General features: G+C 45.2%; 2 protein-coding genes across 5 annotated transcripts in view; one reads left to right on the plus strand and one right to left on the minus strand.

Annotated features, from left to right (window-relative positions):
- The window catches only part of LOC118944399 (homer protein homolog 2-like), a 152,679-nt gene extending 140,184 nt beyond the window's left edge, over positions 1-12,495 (minus strand). For 2 of the 4 annotated variants that reach the window (XM_036963250.1, XM_036963252.1), the window contains exon 1: positions 12,325-12,495. In XM_036963250.1, coding sequence (XP_036819145.1) covers positions 12,325-12,326 — 2 coding nt within the window. In that variant the 5' untranslated portion in view covers positions 12,327-12,495. Of the gene's footprint in view, positions 1-11,481; positions 12,035-12,324 lie in introns of those variants that run through there. The other 2 variants (XM_036963249.1, XM_036963251.1) reach the window with 2 other exon arrangements.
- A 103-nt stretch (positions 12,496-12,598) lies between these two features.
- On the plus strand, positions 12,599-16,979 carry ramac (RNA guanine-7 methyltransferase activating subunit). The gene is made up of 3 exons (XM_036963253.1): positions 12,599-12,750; positions 13,161-13,331; positions 15,691-16,979. Exons 2-3 carry the CDS (start codon positions 13,162-13,164, stop codon positions 15,923-15,925), a joined length of 405 nt encoding a protein of 134 aa, XP_036819148.1. The 5' UTR covers positions 12,599-12,750; position 13,161; the 3' UTR covers positions 15,926-16,979.
- Positions 16,980-17,236: the final 257 nt, after the last annotated feature.

The raw sequence follows: 17,236 nt of genomic DNA on the forward strand, positions 1-17,236 counted from the left end.
TCTGTCTGTACATTAGGGCTGTACTGCCAATCAGTCTGTCTGTACATTAGGGCTGTACTGCCAATCAGTCTGTCTGTACATTAGGGCTGTACTGCCAATCAGTCTGTCTGTACATTAGGGCTGTACTGCCAATCAGTCTGTCTGTACATTAGGGCTGTACTGCCAATCAGTCTGTCTGTACATTAGGGCTGTACTGCCAATCAGTCTGTCTGTACTGCCAATCAGTCTGTCTGTACATTAGGGCTGTACTGCCAATCAGTCTGTCTGTACATTAGGCTGTACTGCCAATCAGTCTGTCTGTACATTAGGGCTGTACTGCCAATCAGTCTGTCTGTACATTAGGGCTGTACTGCCAATCAGTCTGTCTGTACATTAGGGATGTACTGCCAATCAGTCTGTCTGTACATTAGGGCTGTACTGCCAATCAGTCTGTCTGTACATTAGGGCTGTACTGCCAATCAGTCTGTCTGTACATTAGGGCTGTACTGCCAATCAGTCTGTCTGTACTGCCAATCAGTCTGTCTGTACATTAGGGCTGTACTGCCAATCAGTCTGTCTGTACATTAGGCTGTACTGCCAATCAGTCTGTCTGTACATTAGGGCTGTACTGCCAATCAGTCTGTCTGTACATTAGGGCTGTACTGCCAATCAGTCTGTCTGTACATTAGGGATGTACTGCCAATCAGTCTGTCTGTACATTAGGGCTGTACTGCCAGAGACATATGGAACAGGGACGGGTCAACACCCGTATCGATACTCGTTAGTATCTTGACAAGGGAAGATCCCTAATGATGGAAACAGACATTTTGTTGTTGTCATCCAGAGTCTGATTTGTTTATTACCAGGCTATATCACACAATACTGTACATACAGCACCTTTAGTACCAGGCTATATCACACAATACTGTACATTCAGCAGCTTTAGTACCAGACTATATCACACAATACTGTACATTCAGCAGCTTTAGTACCAGGCTATAGCACACAATACTTTACATACAGCAGCTTTAGTACCAGGCTATATCACACAATACTGTACATACAGCACCTTTAGTACCAGGCTATATCACACAATACTGTACATACAGCACCTTTAGTACCAGGCTATATCACACAATACTGTACATTCAGCAGCTTTAGTACCAGGCTATATCACACAATACTGTACATTCAGCAGCTTTAGTACCAGGCTATATCACACAATACTGTACATTCAGCAGCTTTAGTACCAGGCTATAGCACACAATACTTTACATACAGCAGCTTTAGTACCAGGCTTTCTAAAGGACCAAAGAGTTGTCTGTTTGTATTTATCACCATACTGGTATCATCACCATACTGGTATCATCACCATACTGGTATCATCACCATACTGGTATCAGCACAGCCCTACTCACCATACGATATGTATTGCCATTCTCGTGATTCTATAAGTATTGTGATTTGATGTTCCAAACATATTACTCACTATATATCTGCTGCAGAGAGACCAGAGAGACCAGAGAGACCAGAGGGACCAGAGGGACCAGAGAGACCAGAGGGACCAGAGAGAGCAGAGAGACCAGAGAGACCAGAGGGACCAGAGGGACCAGAGAGACCAGAGACACCAGAGAGACCAGAGAGACCAGAGGGACCAGAGAGAGCAGAGAGACCAGAGGGACCAGAGAGACCAGAGGGACCAGAGAGAGCAGAGAGACCAGAGGGACCAGAGAGACCAGAGGGACCAGAGAGACCAGAGAGACCAGAGAGACCAGAGGGACCAGAGAGACCAGAGAGACCAGAGGGACCAGAGAGAGCAGAGAGAGCAGAGAGACCAGAGGGACCAGAGAGAGCAGAGAGAGCAGAGAGACCAGAGAGACCAGAGAGAGCAGAGAGACCAGAGAGAGCAGAGAGAGCAGAGAGACCAGAGAGAGCAGAGAGAGCAGAGAGACCAGAGAGAGCAGAGAGACCAGAGGGACCAGAGAGAGCAGAGAGACCAGAGAGAGCAGAGAGACCAGAGAGACCAGAGAGACCAGAGAGACCAGAGAGAGCAGAGAGACCAGAGAGAGCAGAGAGACCAGAGAGAGCAGAGAGAGCAGAGAGACCAGAGAGAGCAGAGAGAGCTGAGAGACCAGAGAGACCAGAGAGACCAGAGGGACCAGAGAGACATGGGAAAATGAGTTTGGATCAGTCAGGGAAATAAAAGTGTTGAAAACATGTTGGCTCACTATTTTAAAATATGGAGAAATAGATATAGGATGAAAAATAACAGAGTTTTGGTGCAGGTACAACCGGTGAAAATAAAATAAATACAAGTATCAAAGTAGTCAAAGTATCGATATATCGTCCAAAATAATATTGCGATATGTAACTATCAATTCCCCTCCATCACGACTATATATAGTTTACTGTAGTGCAAAACATAAAATACACTGAAATAATGAGAGAGAGAGAAGAGAGAGAGAGAAGACAGAGAGAGAAAGACAGAGAGAGAAAGACAGAGAGAAGACAGAAAGAGAGAAAGAGAGGAAGACAGAGAGAAAGACAGAAAGACAGAGAGAAAGAGAGGAAGACAGACAGACAGACAGAGACAGAAAGACAGAAAGAGAGAAAGAGAGGAAGAGAGGAAGAGAGACAGAGACAGACAAGGACACAGACAGAGAGAGAGCGAGAGCGAGAGAGAGAGAGAGAGAGAGAGAGAGGGACACAGACAGAGAGAGACAGAGAGAGAGAGGGGGACACAGACAGAGAGAGACACCGTAGTTAATCTATAACCCCAGCCTGAAGGGGAAACCAAGGCCAGGACCAACACCACTAAAGATCAATATGTCCACACTCATCTGCCCCCTTATCAACAGTCATCTGAACACTATCAATACTGTAAATAATTCATCTATTGTGTCATTGCATTATGATTCAGGACATTACAAGGCTGTGCTCCCATGTCTGGTTCACACATTCAACTGTCTAAAAAGGCACAATCTGTAGTTTAATTTGTGTTTAAAAGTATTGAATAGGCAGGACTGAGCTGTACTCTGACTGGCTGGAATGGAACGGTTTGTTCCGTGTGTTTTGTTTGAGAAGTTACACATATCCCCTTTAAAATGTATCTCCGCCTCCCGGGTGGCGCAGTGGTTAAGGGCGCTGTACTGCAGCGCCAGCTGTGCCATCAGCGCCCAGGCTCTGTCGTAACCGGCCGCGACCGGGAGGTCCGTGGGGCGACGCACAATTGGCCTAGCGTCGTCCGGGTTAGGGAGGGATTGGTCGGTAGGGATCTCCTTGTCTCATCGCACACCAGCGACTCCTGTGGCGGGCCGGGCGCAGTGCGCGCTAGCCAAGGTTGCCAGGGGCACGGTGTAGCCTCCGACACATTGGTGCGGCTGGGTTGGATGCGCGCTGTGTTAAGAAGCAGTACGGCTGGTTGGGTTGTGTATCGGAGGACGCATGACATTCAGGCTTCGTCTCTCCCGAGCCCGTACGGGAGTTGTAGCAATGAGACAAGATAGTAGCTACTACAACAATTGGATACCACGAAATTGGGGAGAAAAAGGGGTAAAATTCAAAAAAATATATAATTTAAAAAAATATATATATTTAAACATGCATCTCCAAGCTTCACTACTGACATCAAACTAGATTGTCCAAGGTATTGAGCTTCACTACTGACATCAAACTAGATTGTCCAAGGTATTGAGCTTCACTACTGACATCAAACTAGATTGTCCAAGGTATTGAGCTTCACTACTGACATCAAACTAGATTGTCCAAGGTATTGAGCTTCACTACTGACATCAAACTAGATTGTCCAAGGTATTGAGCTTCACTACTGACATCAAACTAGATTGTCCAAGGTATTGAGCTTCACTACTGACATCAAACTAGATTGTCCAAGGTATTGAGCTTCACTACTGACACCAGTATCAAACAAGATTGTCCAAGGTATTGAGCTTCACTACTGACACCAGTATCAAACTAGATTGTCCAAGGTATTGAGCTTCACTACTGACACCAGTATCAAACTAGATTGTCCAAGGTATTGAGCTTCACTACTGACACCAGTATCAAACTAGATTGTCCAAGGTATTGAGCTTCACTACTGACACCAGTATCAAACTAGATTGTCCAAGGTATTGAGCTTCACTACTGACACCAGTATCAAACTAGATTGCCCAAGGTATTGAGCTTCACTACTGACACCAGTATCAAACTAGATTGTAGGGAAGCTCAATACCTTGGACAATCTAGTTTGATACTGGTGTCAGTCCAAGGTATTGAGCTTCACTACTGACACCAGTATCAAACTAGATTGCCCAAGGTATTGAGCTTCACTACTGACACCAGTATCAAACTAGATTGTAGGGAAGCTCAATACCTTGGACAATCTAGTTTGATACTGGTGTCAGTCCAAGGTATTGAGCTTCACTACTGACACCAGTATCAAACTAGATTGTTTCCTCTGCAGATCCTGACTACTTTGAACAGGAAATGTTTAATTACACATTCCTGAACTTGACAGACTATGAACTACAAGGAGAACAGGTGGAACAGACGTTTTTATTTAATCAGGTAGTCTAGTTGAGAACACCTTTATTTAATCAGGTAGTCTAGTTGAGAACACCTTTATTTAATCAGGTAGTCTAGTTGAGAACAGGTTCTAATTTACAACTGCGACCTGGCCAAGATAAAGCAAAGCAGTGCGACACAAACAACACCACATAGTTACACATGGAATAAACAAACATATAGTCAATAATACAGTAGAAATGTCTATATACAGTGTGTGCAAATGAGGTAGGATAAGGGAGGTAAGGCAATAAATAGGACATAGTGGTGAAATAATTACAATTTAGCAATTAAACACTGGAGTGATAGAGACTGGATTAATAGATGTGCAGAAGATGCATGTGCAAGTAGAGATACTGGGGTGCAAAGGAGCAAAAAATAAAAACAGTATGGGGATGAGGTAGTTGGATGGGCTATTTACAGATAGGCTATGTAAAGGTGCAGTGATCTGTGAGCTGCTCTGACAGCTGGTGCTTAAAGTTAGTGAGGGAGATATGAGTCTCCAGCTTCAGTGATTTTTGCAGTTCGTTCCAGTCATTGGCAGCAGAGAACTGGAAGGAAAGACGGTCAAAACAGGAATTGGCTTTGGGGCTACATATTGAGAAGGTGTGATGATGACTAGGAATTACAAGGAGAACTGAGACTATACACTGAGTGTACAAAACATTAGGAACACCTCTACGAGGTGTTGAAAGCGTTCCACAGGGATGCCTGGCCCATGTCGACTCCAATGCTTCCCACAGTTGTGTAAAGTTGGCTGGATGTCCTTTTAAGTGGTGGACCAATCTGTTGAGCTTGAAAAACCCACCAGAGTTGCAGTTCTTGGCACAAACCGATGCGCCTGGCACCTACTACCATACCCCGTTCAAAGGTACTTCAATATTTTGTCTTGCCCATTCGCCCTCTGAATAGAACACATACACAATCCACGTCTCAATTGTCTCAAGGCTTAAAAATCCTTCTTTAACCCGTCTCCTCCCCTTCATCTACACTGATTTGAAGTGGATTTAACAAGTGACATCAATAAGGGATCATAGCTTCCACCTGGTCAGTCTATCATGGGAAGAGTTCCTAATGTTTTTTACACTCAGTGTTTAATAAGGTGTGATGACTGAATTACAAGGTGTGTGATGACTGAATTACAAGGTGTGTGATGACTGAATTACGAGGTGTGTGATGACTGAATTACGAGGTGTGTGATGACTGAATTACGAGGTGTGTGATGACTGAATTACGAGGTGTGTGATGACTGAATTACGAGGTGTGATGACTGAATTACGAGGTGTGATGACTGAATTACGAGGTGTGATGACTGAATTACGAGGTGTGATGACTGAATTACAAGGTGTGTGATGACTGAATTACAAGGGGTGTGATGACTGAATTACAAGGGGTGTGATGACTGAATTACGAGGTGTGATGACTGAATTACGAGGTGTGATGACTGAATTACGAGGTGTGATGACTGAATTACGAGGTGTGATGACTGAATTACGAGGTGTGATGACTGAATTACGAGGTGTGATGACTGAATTACGAGGTGTGATGACTGAATTACAAGGGAGACAGGTAGAAGTCAAACTACAGTAAGAAGGTGTGATGAATGATAAGGAAGAGCGGGATCAACAGGAGAGAGGTGGTGCGACCTTCCTCCAGGTCTGTGTTATGATGACGTTGCAGTAGGGTAGGTTCAGCAACCACTCCCAGAATGACATAAGACCACACTACTGTCTTTCTCCTACCACCTCACTGTTAGTCCCGGACTAAAATATAAGTTGACTTCAAGTTGGTTCTCAGTTTAAACATCAGGTTAAGGAGGACCTAGATGTTGACTGAAGTGTGATTTGGGGGGGGGGATGACTGCGCTAGGGGAAACACTGACACAGAACGCCTAGTTCCTAAAGCCCAGACCGGTTGGGTGAGTTGATACAGTACTGTGTCTTGAGTATGACTCAGATGTGCTAGACTGGTTCCTTACACATTCCAAGACTACCCTCATGACGATCTCTCTCTGAAGAGAAAACATAGCAACATCCTTCTCCTTTCACTGAGCACGGAAACTCAGTCCTGAACTGAACATTCTCACGTCACACAGCACCAAAACAGATCGTATTCAGTCATTGTTATATTAAATACTGTTTGATATGTCAGTCTAGGTACTGATTCAATGCAACAACACACACCCATAATAATCTGATGACTGTGTCTAGTCACGATGACATGTCAACACTAGTCGTTGCAGCTGCATGGCTTCATATTAAGTGTTATGACATGTTTGATTCAGATGCCTTGGTGTGAGGAGGTAAAGGCCAGATGCCTTGGTGTGAGGAGGTAAAGGCCAGATGCCTTGGTGTGAGGAGGTAAAGGCCAGATGCCTTGGTGTGAGGAGGTAAATGCCAGATGCCTTGGTGTGAAGAGGTAAAGGCCAGATGCCTTGATGTGAAGAGGTAAAGGCCAGATGCCTTGGTGTGAGGAGGTAAAGGCCAGATGCCTTGGTGTGAGGAGGTAAAGGCCAGATGCCTTGGTGTGAGGAGGTAAAGGCCAGATGCCTTGGTGTGAGGAGGTAAAGGCCAGATGCCTTGGTGTGAGGAGGTAAATGCCAGATGCCTTGGTGTGAAGAGGTAAAGGCCAGATGCCTTGATGTGAAGAGGTAAAGGCCAGATGCCTTGGTGTGAGGAGGTAAAGGCCAGATGCCTTGGTGTGAGGAGGTAAAGGCCAGATGCCTTGGTGTGAGGAGGTAAAGGCCAGATGCCTTGGTGTGAGGAGGTAAAGGCCAGATGCCTTGGTGTGAGGAGGTAAAGGCCAGATGCCTTGGTGTGAAGAGGTAAAGGCCAGATGCCTTGGTGTGAGGGGGTAAAGGCCAGATGCCTTGGTGTGAGGAGGTAAATGCCAGATGCCTTGGTGTGAAGAGGTAAAGGCCAGATGCCTTGATGTGAAGAGGTAAAGGCCAGATGCCTTGGTGTGAGGAGGTAAAGGCCAGATGCCTTGGTGTGAGGAGGTAAAGGCCAGATGCCTTGGTGTGAGGAGGTAAAGGCCAGATGCCTTGGTGTGAGGAGGTAAAGGCCAGATGCCTTGGTGTGAGGAGGTAAAGGCCAGATGCCTTGGTGTGAAGAGGTAAAGGCCAGATGCCTTGGTGTGAGGGGGTAAAGGCCAGATGCCTTGGTGTGAGGAGGTAAAGGCCAGATGCCTTGCCAACAGACAGATATTTGATGTGAGGAGGTAAAGGCCAGATGCCTTGGTGTGAGGAGGTAAAGGCCAGATGCCTTGGTGTGAGGAGGTAAAGGCCAGATGCCTTGGTGTGAGGAGGTAAAGGCCAGATGCCTTGGTGTGAGGAGGTAAAGGCCAGATGCCTTGGTGTGAGGAGGTAAAGGCCAGATGCCTTGGTGTGAAGAGGTAAAGGCCAGATGCCTTGGTGTGAAGAGGTAAAGGCCAGATGCCTTGGTGTGAAGAGGTAAAGGCCAGATGCATTGGTGTGAAGAGGTAAAGGCCAGATGCCTTGCCAACAGACAGCTGTTTGGTGTGAGGAGGTAGAGGCCAGATGCCTTGGTGTGAGGAGGTAAAGGCCAGATGCCTTGGTGTGAGGAGGTAAAGGCCAGATGCCTTGGTGTGAGGAGGTAAAGGCCAGATGCCTTGGTGTGAGGAGGTAAAGGCCAGATGCCTTGGTGTGAAGAGGTAAAGGCCAGATGCCTTGGTGTGAAGAGGTAAAGGCCAGATGCCTTGGTGTGAAGAGGTAAAGGCCAGATGCATTGGTGTGAAGAGGTAAAGGCCAGATGCCTTGCCAACAGACAGCTGTTTGGTGTGAGGAGGTAGAGGCCAGGTGCCTTGGTGTGAGGAGGTAAAGGCCAGATGCCTTGGTGTGAGGCGGTAAAGGCCAGATGCCTTGATGTGAGGAGGTAAAGGCCAGATGCCTTGATGTGAGGAGGTAAAGGCCAGATGCCTTGGTGTGAGGAGGTAAAGGCCAGATGCCTTGGTGTGAGGAGGTAAAGGCCAGATGCCTTGGTGTGAGGAGGTAAAGGCCAGATGCCTTGCCAACAGACAATTATTTGATGTGAGGAGGTAAAGGCCAGATGCCTTGGTGTGAAGAGGTAAAGGCCAGATGATTTGCCAACAGACAGTTATTTGATGTGAGGAGGTAAAGGCCAGATGCCTTGGTGTGAGGAGGTAAAGGCCAGATGCCTTGGTGTGAGGAGGTAAAGGCCAGATGCCTTGGTGTGAAGAGGTAAAGGCCAGATGCCTTGGTGTGAAGAGGTAAAGGCCAGATGCCTTGGTGTGAGGAGGTAAAGGCCAGATGCCTTGGTGTGAGGAGGTAAAGGCCAGATGCCTTGGTGTGAGGAGGTAAAGGCCAGATGCCTTGGTGTGAGGAGGTAAAGGTCAGATGCCTTGATGTGAAGAGGTAAAGGCCAGATGCCTTGATGTGAAGAGGTAAAGGCCAGATGCCTTGGTGTGAGGAGGTAAAGGCCAGATGCCTTGGTGTGAAGAGGTAAAGGCCAGGTGCCTTGGTGTGAGGAGGTAAAGGCCAGATGCCTTGGTGTGAGGAGGTAAAGGCCAGATGCCTTGGTGTGAAGAGGTAAAGGCCAGATGCATTGGAGTGAGGAGGTAAAGCCCAGATGCCTTGATGTGAGGAGGTAAAGGCCAGATGCCTTGCCAACAGACACCTGCTTGATGTGAGGAGGTAAAGGCCAGATGCAGAAGGAGACCAAGATAAATCATTCTAAATATTCAATATGATTTGACATTTTCCCCTCTGGGATTTATAAAGTGGCCTCCCTCTCCATCTAAATACACATGTATTTATTTACATATCATCTATATCAAGATAATTGAATCTCAATGTTCAGACCACAAAATAAAAAGCTTCAGAGTAAAACAGTTGAGATGACTGATATCAGATGAGAAAGGCTGAGGGTCGTTGTAACCATGACGCTAAACAACCACAACAACCCAACTTCAACACATCTATTACTGAGCCTTCACGTAGTATTCACAGCCCCTTGACCTTCCACATTTTGTTGCGTTATAGTCTGAATTTAAAATGGATTCAATTGGAATACATAAACGTGAAAAGTGGAATTGTGTTTTTAGACATTTTTACTAATTCATTAAAAAAACGTTAAAAGCTGAAATGTCTTGAGTCAATCAGTATTCAACCCCTTTGTTATGCCAAGACTAAATAAGTTCAGGAGTAAAAAATGTGCGTAACAAGTCACATAAGTTGCATGGACTCAGTCTGTGTGCATTTAATAGTGTTTAACATTTTTTAATGACTACCTCATCTCTGTACCCCAACACATACAATTATCTCTAAGGTCCCTCAGTCAAGCAGTGAATTTCAAACACAGATTCAACTACAAAGACCAACAAGGCAGTAAAGTAAAACTGCAAAAAAATGTGGCAAAGCAATTAACTATTTGTCCTAAAAACAAAGTGGTACGTTTGGGGCAAATCCAATACAACACATTACTGAGTACCACTCTCCGTGTTTTCAAGCATAGTGGTGGCTGTGTCATGTTATGGGTATGGCTTATAATTGTTAAGAACTGGGGAGTTTTTCAGGATAAAAATAAAGGGAATGGCGCTAAGCACAGGCAAAATCCTAGAGGAAAACAAGGTTCAGTCTGCTTTACACCAGACACTGGGAGATGAATTCACCTTTCAGCAGGACAATAATCTCAAACACAAGGTCAAATATACAGTAGAGTTGCTTACCAAGACGACATTGAATGTTCCTGAGTGGCATACTTACAGTGTTGACTTAAAATAGGTTTGAAAATCTATGACAAGACTTGACACTGACAGAGCTTGAATAATTTGTTCAACAATATCTCTAATGTACAGAGCTGTATAGGAGGAGACTCCCTCTATCCCTGTGGGCATCACATCCCACACACACACACTGCCCCCCCCCCCCCCTCTCTCACTGTATCTCTAGTGTAAAGAGCTGTATAGGAGGAGACTCCCTCTATCCCTGTGGGCATCACATCCCCCACACACACACACACACTGCCCCCCCACCCCACCCCCTCTCTCTCTGTTTGCTTTGCAGCGGCTTGTTCATGCGTGGGCACAGTTGACTCTGGCACCTCTATTCTCCCACAGCAGAACAGAGCTGGAGGCAATGACGGGGAAGATTCCACCTGCCTAGTCCAGCCAGGCTAGCTGAGCCAGCAGCGTGAAGGCATCCATCCCTCCTCACACAGATCTCATCTGATTGGAGGATTCCACCAGTCTTGACATAACAGTGGTTTGCACTATAAAGTAAATAGTGTAAAATAGGGCTGATAATAACAACAGACAGAATTAAGTGCCTATGCAGTATGCACTTCCATATAGGATAAGCTCTCCTATAGGTCTACGGCACATTAGGCTATCTGTATGTTGTAGCAAATAACTGAGGAGAGTAACATGCGTCTCGTCCAGTTCTAAGAGGTTGAAAATAGTAATATTTGTCATTAGCCTATAGGCTTCCTAAGGAATCAAAATATGTCAATCATAAAGTGACATTGCTTGGCTTTTTTGTTGTTGTTGTTGACAATAATTCTACATGGGAACCATGTTTTGCACCTTGTCCTGGTAAACTGTAAAATGTGCGTCTCTCTCTGGCAACAAGACTCGTGTGCTATCAGACACGTTTCGGAGATAAGCTATCACGCTGAATGGTTTGGAGAGGGAGGCATTCTCCACCGTATCACCTCGGGCGAGCCGTGCGCGCACACCGCGCGCGGGGGACGCTTTCCATGCCAAGACAAGCTTTTGAAACGATTATTGTTACGATTAATTATTCACCCATTCTATTCTAACCCCCCTCCCCCCCCAACAAGTGTAGGGTAGCCTATGCATGCAGATCAAACACATAACTGACGTTTTAGATAGTCAGAAAGCAGGTGTCATAACATTACATGCGCTCCAGAGGACAACCGTTTCTGTGCCTTCTATACTTACCCCATTGCTGCGGAGTTTTGGGACAACCCTTCAATTATAAAAAGGTTAGAAGAAGCGAACTTTTAAAAAAAACGCAGTGTCTTTAAAAACAATGTAATTAAAATAGATCCAGTCTTGGCATTAGCTATTGGATAAGTCCATTCCAGGGTATCGGCTGCGAGCAAGTAATGCGATCACAGAGAGTAGGGAAATATGATCCCTGCACTCCCTCGCGAGCTGAGCGGCGTTTCGATTCTCCTGATAGTCAAGCGTTCACAGAAAAACCTAATGCCATTTCATTAGCCTAACTTATTTATTCAGACGAGGTGACAACTTATGATCCCACCCGTTCCGTGTCTTCTATCCGCAGCCGCAAGGCTGATAAACGCTGTGCTTTCAAAAAATAATAAGTTATGATGTTCGCTGAATATTCCTTGACTGCTGCGCTGGAGTTGCCTTTCCTCGGATCTGCGCTCTCAGCTCTCTCCCCAATGGGTTAGTGTTTCGTGAGAGGCAGGCAGAGAGCAGCAGTAGCGACACAGTGCGGCTTCCACCTGCTCTCAACAGTCCTGCCTCCCACACAATGATCTCCTTTCTACAGCGTTCTAAGAGCCTGGGATATGAAGTTACACTGTGGTCTATTTCATAACCTATTCTCAGGGGAAACGTGAGAGAGAAAAGTGGAATTTTGGCCTATTTGTGACATGCAATTAAATATGCTCTTCACAAGAAACAATGTGTTTATTTCAAACAGTGCAAATACCCTTGCATTGATTTGATGTAATTCTGCAGTGATAGACCTAGGCCCAAAATTACAATATTATGCAGGTAGGCATAGGCTAACCTACTATTCTCAGCACTTACATGTCGTATAGATGGAGACGAGGCTGGTTTTCGGCTGTCTTTTTCTGATTCAGGCCTCGTTGAGCTGACCACCACCTCAAGTCACATTCCACGCCAATTTACTTCAGGTGGCAGGTGCTTGACTTGATTCTCTGCAACCATCAGGGGTTCAATATCAAGTTTTTATTATTTGACCTACTTCTGATGATGTCGATTGTTCACACTTAAGTAATATGTGGAAAAGGTTTGTTGCTCATAGTTGGCGAAATCTTTAAATAAAATGTGTTGACTATTTCTGGGGGTAAAAGGCGGACGCATGATATCCGGAACCAATTGATATCGGTAGCGTGTTCCTAGAGGGACGTTTTTTGCCGTGGCATTCTTGTTGTCAACATTTCGTCCAGTCGTACATGTCAAAGCTGTCTGCTGAATAAATACAATTTACAGGTAATTTCTTACATTTTGTCTTCACCGGTTCCCATTGTATGCCATACTTAGCTGCGATGTAACCAATAGTTTTTACAACAATGTCAAAACTAAAGTTATCTTGGCTGCATCGCAGCTATGCCATACTCGGATAAATCTAGCTAGCTACATAGCTTTTGTTAGAAAAGCGAAAGTAACTTTGTTCGCCAAATGACGTTTCCCGGATAGTTTATTACGTCAACCAAATATGGGGTGTATTCATTAGTTGGATTATGTTGCAAAAACGTTTCGTTTGTTGCAAAAAAAGAAAAACCGCTGGCCAGTTAGCAAGCAACAACACGTGCGAAGCTAATCCACGGCCTTTTCCTGGTATTTCTAAATATGTAAAAAAAAGAAAAAAGAGTGAGTATCTGGTATTTCTCTCATTGTAGAATGACAGATGGTCCAGAAACGCCGCCTAACTATGAGGAGCAGTTTGCCCACCGGTTCTCTCTCGAGGACCCGGAGTACCAGCAGTACGTGAGTCGCCCCGCCAACCCCCCGCCACTGGTAGAGGACTGGGGGGGGCGTGGAGGTGGAAACAACCGGGGCAGAGACAACAGGTAAACAACAACGACCTTAACTAGCTGGCTAACTGGGTGCGTTCATCTCATTAAACGTCATTAAACCGTGTGACGGTTTGTACTTGAACAACATGTTTCCTCCACAATCTGAAGTATGGTTGCTCTAGTTTTGTGAGGGTGGTGCAGTGTGGCCTGATTTAATATGGGTGTGTGACCACTTGAAATCTCTAAACTAGTGCAACACACCTTACAGTAGGGCCTGGGCAACTCCAGTCCTCGGGGAGCCTGATTGGTGTCTCACTTCCCCCCCCCCATCCCTAGAAGCACACCTGATATAAACAAATTGCATTCTAAAATGAAGATCATGATTACTTGATTATTGGAGTCAGGTGTGTTAGCCGTGGATGGGGGGGGGCGGGGAGTGTGACCCCCAAGCAAGCCCCCAGAGTACTGGAGTTGCCCAGGCCTGCCTTACACAATCTCCTGCTGTGCTACCACAACCGTGTGGTTCTTCAACTGGGTCGTTCAGAACACCACTGTTTCTGTTCAATCAAACGTTGCACACCGTTTTGATCTGCTGAACGCAGCCCTGTCCCGTCTCTTCATCATTAATATATTTAACACCGTTTTGATCTGCTGAACGCAGCCCTGTCCCGTCTCTTCATCATTCATATAGTTAACACCGTTTTGATCTGCTGAACGCAGCCCTGTCCCGTCTCTTCATCATTAATATAGTTAACACCGTTTTGATCTGCTGAACGCAGCCCTGTCCCGTCTCTTCATCATTAATATAGTTAACACCGTTTTGATCTGCTGAACGCAGCCCTGTCCCGTCTCTTCATCATTAATATAGTTAACACCGTTTTGATCTGCTGAACGCAGCCCTGTCCCGTCTCTTCATCATTAATATATTTAACACCGTTTTGATCTGCTGAACGCAGCCCTGTCCCGTCTCTTCATCATTAATATATTTAACACCGTATTGATCTGCTGAACGCAGCCCTGTCCCGTCTCTTCATCATTAATATATTTAACACCGTTTTGATCTGCTGAACGCAGCCCTGTCCCGTCTCTTCATCATTAATATATTTAACACCGTTTTGATCTGCTGAACGCAGCCCTGTCCCGTCTCTTCATCATTAATATATTTAACACCGTTTTGATCTGCTGAACGCAGCCCTGTCCCGTCTCTTCATCATTAATATATTTAACACCGTTTTGATCTGCTGAACGCAGCCCCGTCCCGTCTCTTCATCATTAATATATTTAACACCGTTTTGATCTGCTGAACGCAGCCCCGTCCCGTCTCTTCATCATTAATATATTTAACACCGTTTTGATCTGCTGAACGCAGCCCTGTCCCGTCTCTTCATCATTAATATATTTAACACCGTTTTGATCTGCTGAACGCAGCCCTGTCCCGTCTCTTCATCATTAATATATTTAACACCGTTTTGATCTGCTGAACGCAGCCCTGTCCCGTCTCTTCATCATTAATATATTTAACACCGTTTTGATCTGCTGAACGCAGCCCTGTCCCGTCTCTTCATCATTAATATATTTAACACCGTTTTGATCTGCTGAACGCAGCCCTGTCCCGTCTCTTCATCATTAATATATTTAACACCGTTTTGATCTGCTGAACGCAGCCCTGTCCCGTCTCTTCATCATTAATATATTTAACACCGTTTTGATCTGCTGAACGCAGCCCTGTCCCGTCTCTTCATCATTAATATATTTAACTCGGTATCGGACTGCTGACGACGACCGTATTATTCTGCGCCGTAGTAAGAACAGGACATTTCCAGTAGTAAGAACAGGACATTTCCAGTAGTAAGAACAGGACATTTCCAGTAGTAAGAACAGGACATTTCCAGTAGTAAGAACAGGACATTTCCAGTAGTAAGAACAGGACATTTCCAGTAGTAAGAACAGGACATTTCCAGTAGTAAGAACAGGACATTTCCAGTAGTAAGAACAGGACATTTCCAGTAGTAAGAACAGGACATTTCCAGTAGTAAGAACAGGACATTTCCAGAAGTAAGAACAGGACATTTCCAGTAGTAAGAACAGGACATTTCCAGAAGTAAGAACAGGACATTTCCAGTAGTAAGAACAGGACATTTCCAGTAGTAAGAACAGGACATTTCCAGAAGTAAGAACAGGACATTTCCAGTAGTAAGAACAGGACATTTCCAGTAGTAAGAACAGGACATTTCCAGAAGTAAGAACAGGACATTTCCAGAAGTGTTTCTGCACAACAATAGCAGCTGGTCTGATATGTCATTCTACAGTTTACTGGGATGGATAACATGTTCATTTGGTTGATGTAATTTTTTCTTCTCCCCCCCCCCCCCCCCCCCCCCCATCTCTTTCTCTTCCTCCCTCTGTTCTTCAGATCACAGGACCGTGGCGGGTACAGGGGCCGTGGTTGGGGAGGGGACAGGGGCAGAGGTTGGGGAGGGGACAGGGACCGCGGGGGAGACAGGGACCGCGGAGGGGATAGGGACCGCGGAGGGGATAGGGACCGCGGGGGAGACAGGGACAGGCGTTACGGCCAGGGTGGTGGTGGGCATCAGTCTGGAAGATACAACTCCTACAACCAGAGACCATCACATTACGACCGCTACTGAACTCCTCTTACTGTGGAGTGATCCCATTCACATCACCCCGGGGCTCTCCAACCCTGTTCCTAGAGGGAGACCCTCCTGTAGGTTTAAACTCTCACCCTGTTCCTAGAGGGAGACCCTCCTGTAGGTTTAAACTCTCACCCTGTTCCTGGAGAGAGACCCTCCTGTAGGTTTAAACTCTCACCCTGTTCCTAGAGGGAGACCCTCCTGTAGGTTTAAACTCCAACCCTGTTCCTGGAGAGAGACCCTCCTGTAGGTTTTCACTCCAACCCTGTTCCTGGGGAGAGACCCTCCTGTAGGTTTAAACTCCAACCCCAGGTGTAACTAGCCTGATTCAGTTTATCAACAAGATAATTATTAGAACCAGGTTCGTTTGACTAGAGTTGGACTAAAAACTCTCCAGGAACAGGGTTGGAGTTGAAACCTACAGGAGGGTAGCTCTCCAGGAACAGGGTTGTAGAACCCTGCATTATTACACACACACACTGGCCGTAGCAGGTCAATCTGATCTCTCACCTCTCTTCCAGATTTAATATTGTATTGATCAGTGATGTCATGCTCTAATCCACACGGAACAGGATTACAACAGTGGTATTGATGATTCCAGCCAGTAGTCAAACTATTTTCTCTATAGGCCCTTTTCTATAGTAGTACCACTATATAGGGAATAGGTTGCCATTTGGGACACAATCAGTGCAGCAGAGTCAAATGTAAAGTTTAAGATGCTCATCTTTGCTACTAGTGTGATGAACTGCGTTGATGGGCATGTGGTGTATTGTGAGGGTGGTTCTCTTGTGTTCATTTAGTTTGTTTCTCTTGACTCCTAAGACAACATATTCAGCTGGTCTGCATGTTGATACGGTGTCATTGAATCAATCTAAAAATGTGTGATGAATGAAACCACATTTGAACAGTCAATGTAATCTATTTTTCTTACGTCACAAATATGCTCATTCTTTCCAGTTGAAGATGTGACTTGGAATGGTAATCAGTAACACACATTTTTTTTTCTTGTCTGAAAAATACAAATAAATATTAAATAAAAATGGTCTTTGTCTCTCTCTCTCTCCCATTTTCTTGAAACATGGGATTTGGAAGCCTTTCAAACGTGCTTTATGACCAGAGGGTGTATTCATTTGTTTTCCACTGTAGCAAAGTATTTTGCAACTGGAATCGTTAACTTCGAACATAATAAAAACATTTAAAAAATGTTTTTATGCAATGAAAATGAGAGTTTCTATTGGACGAATTCAGTTAGGTCCCTCCCTGTTTTATTTCTGTTATGGGATGTTGAACCCCCTTTTGAACATGCTT

This window comes from Oncorhynchus mykiss, chromosome 26 (genome assembly GCF_013265735.2).
Source record: "Oncorhynchus mykiss isolate Arlee chromosome 26, USDA_OmykA_1.1, whole genome shotgun sequence".
NCBI classification, from domain to species: domain Eukaryota; kingdom Metazoa; phylum Chordata; class Actinopteri; order Salmoniformes; family Salmonidae; genus Oncorhynchus; species Oncorhynchus mykiss.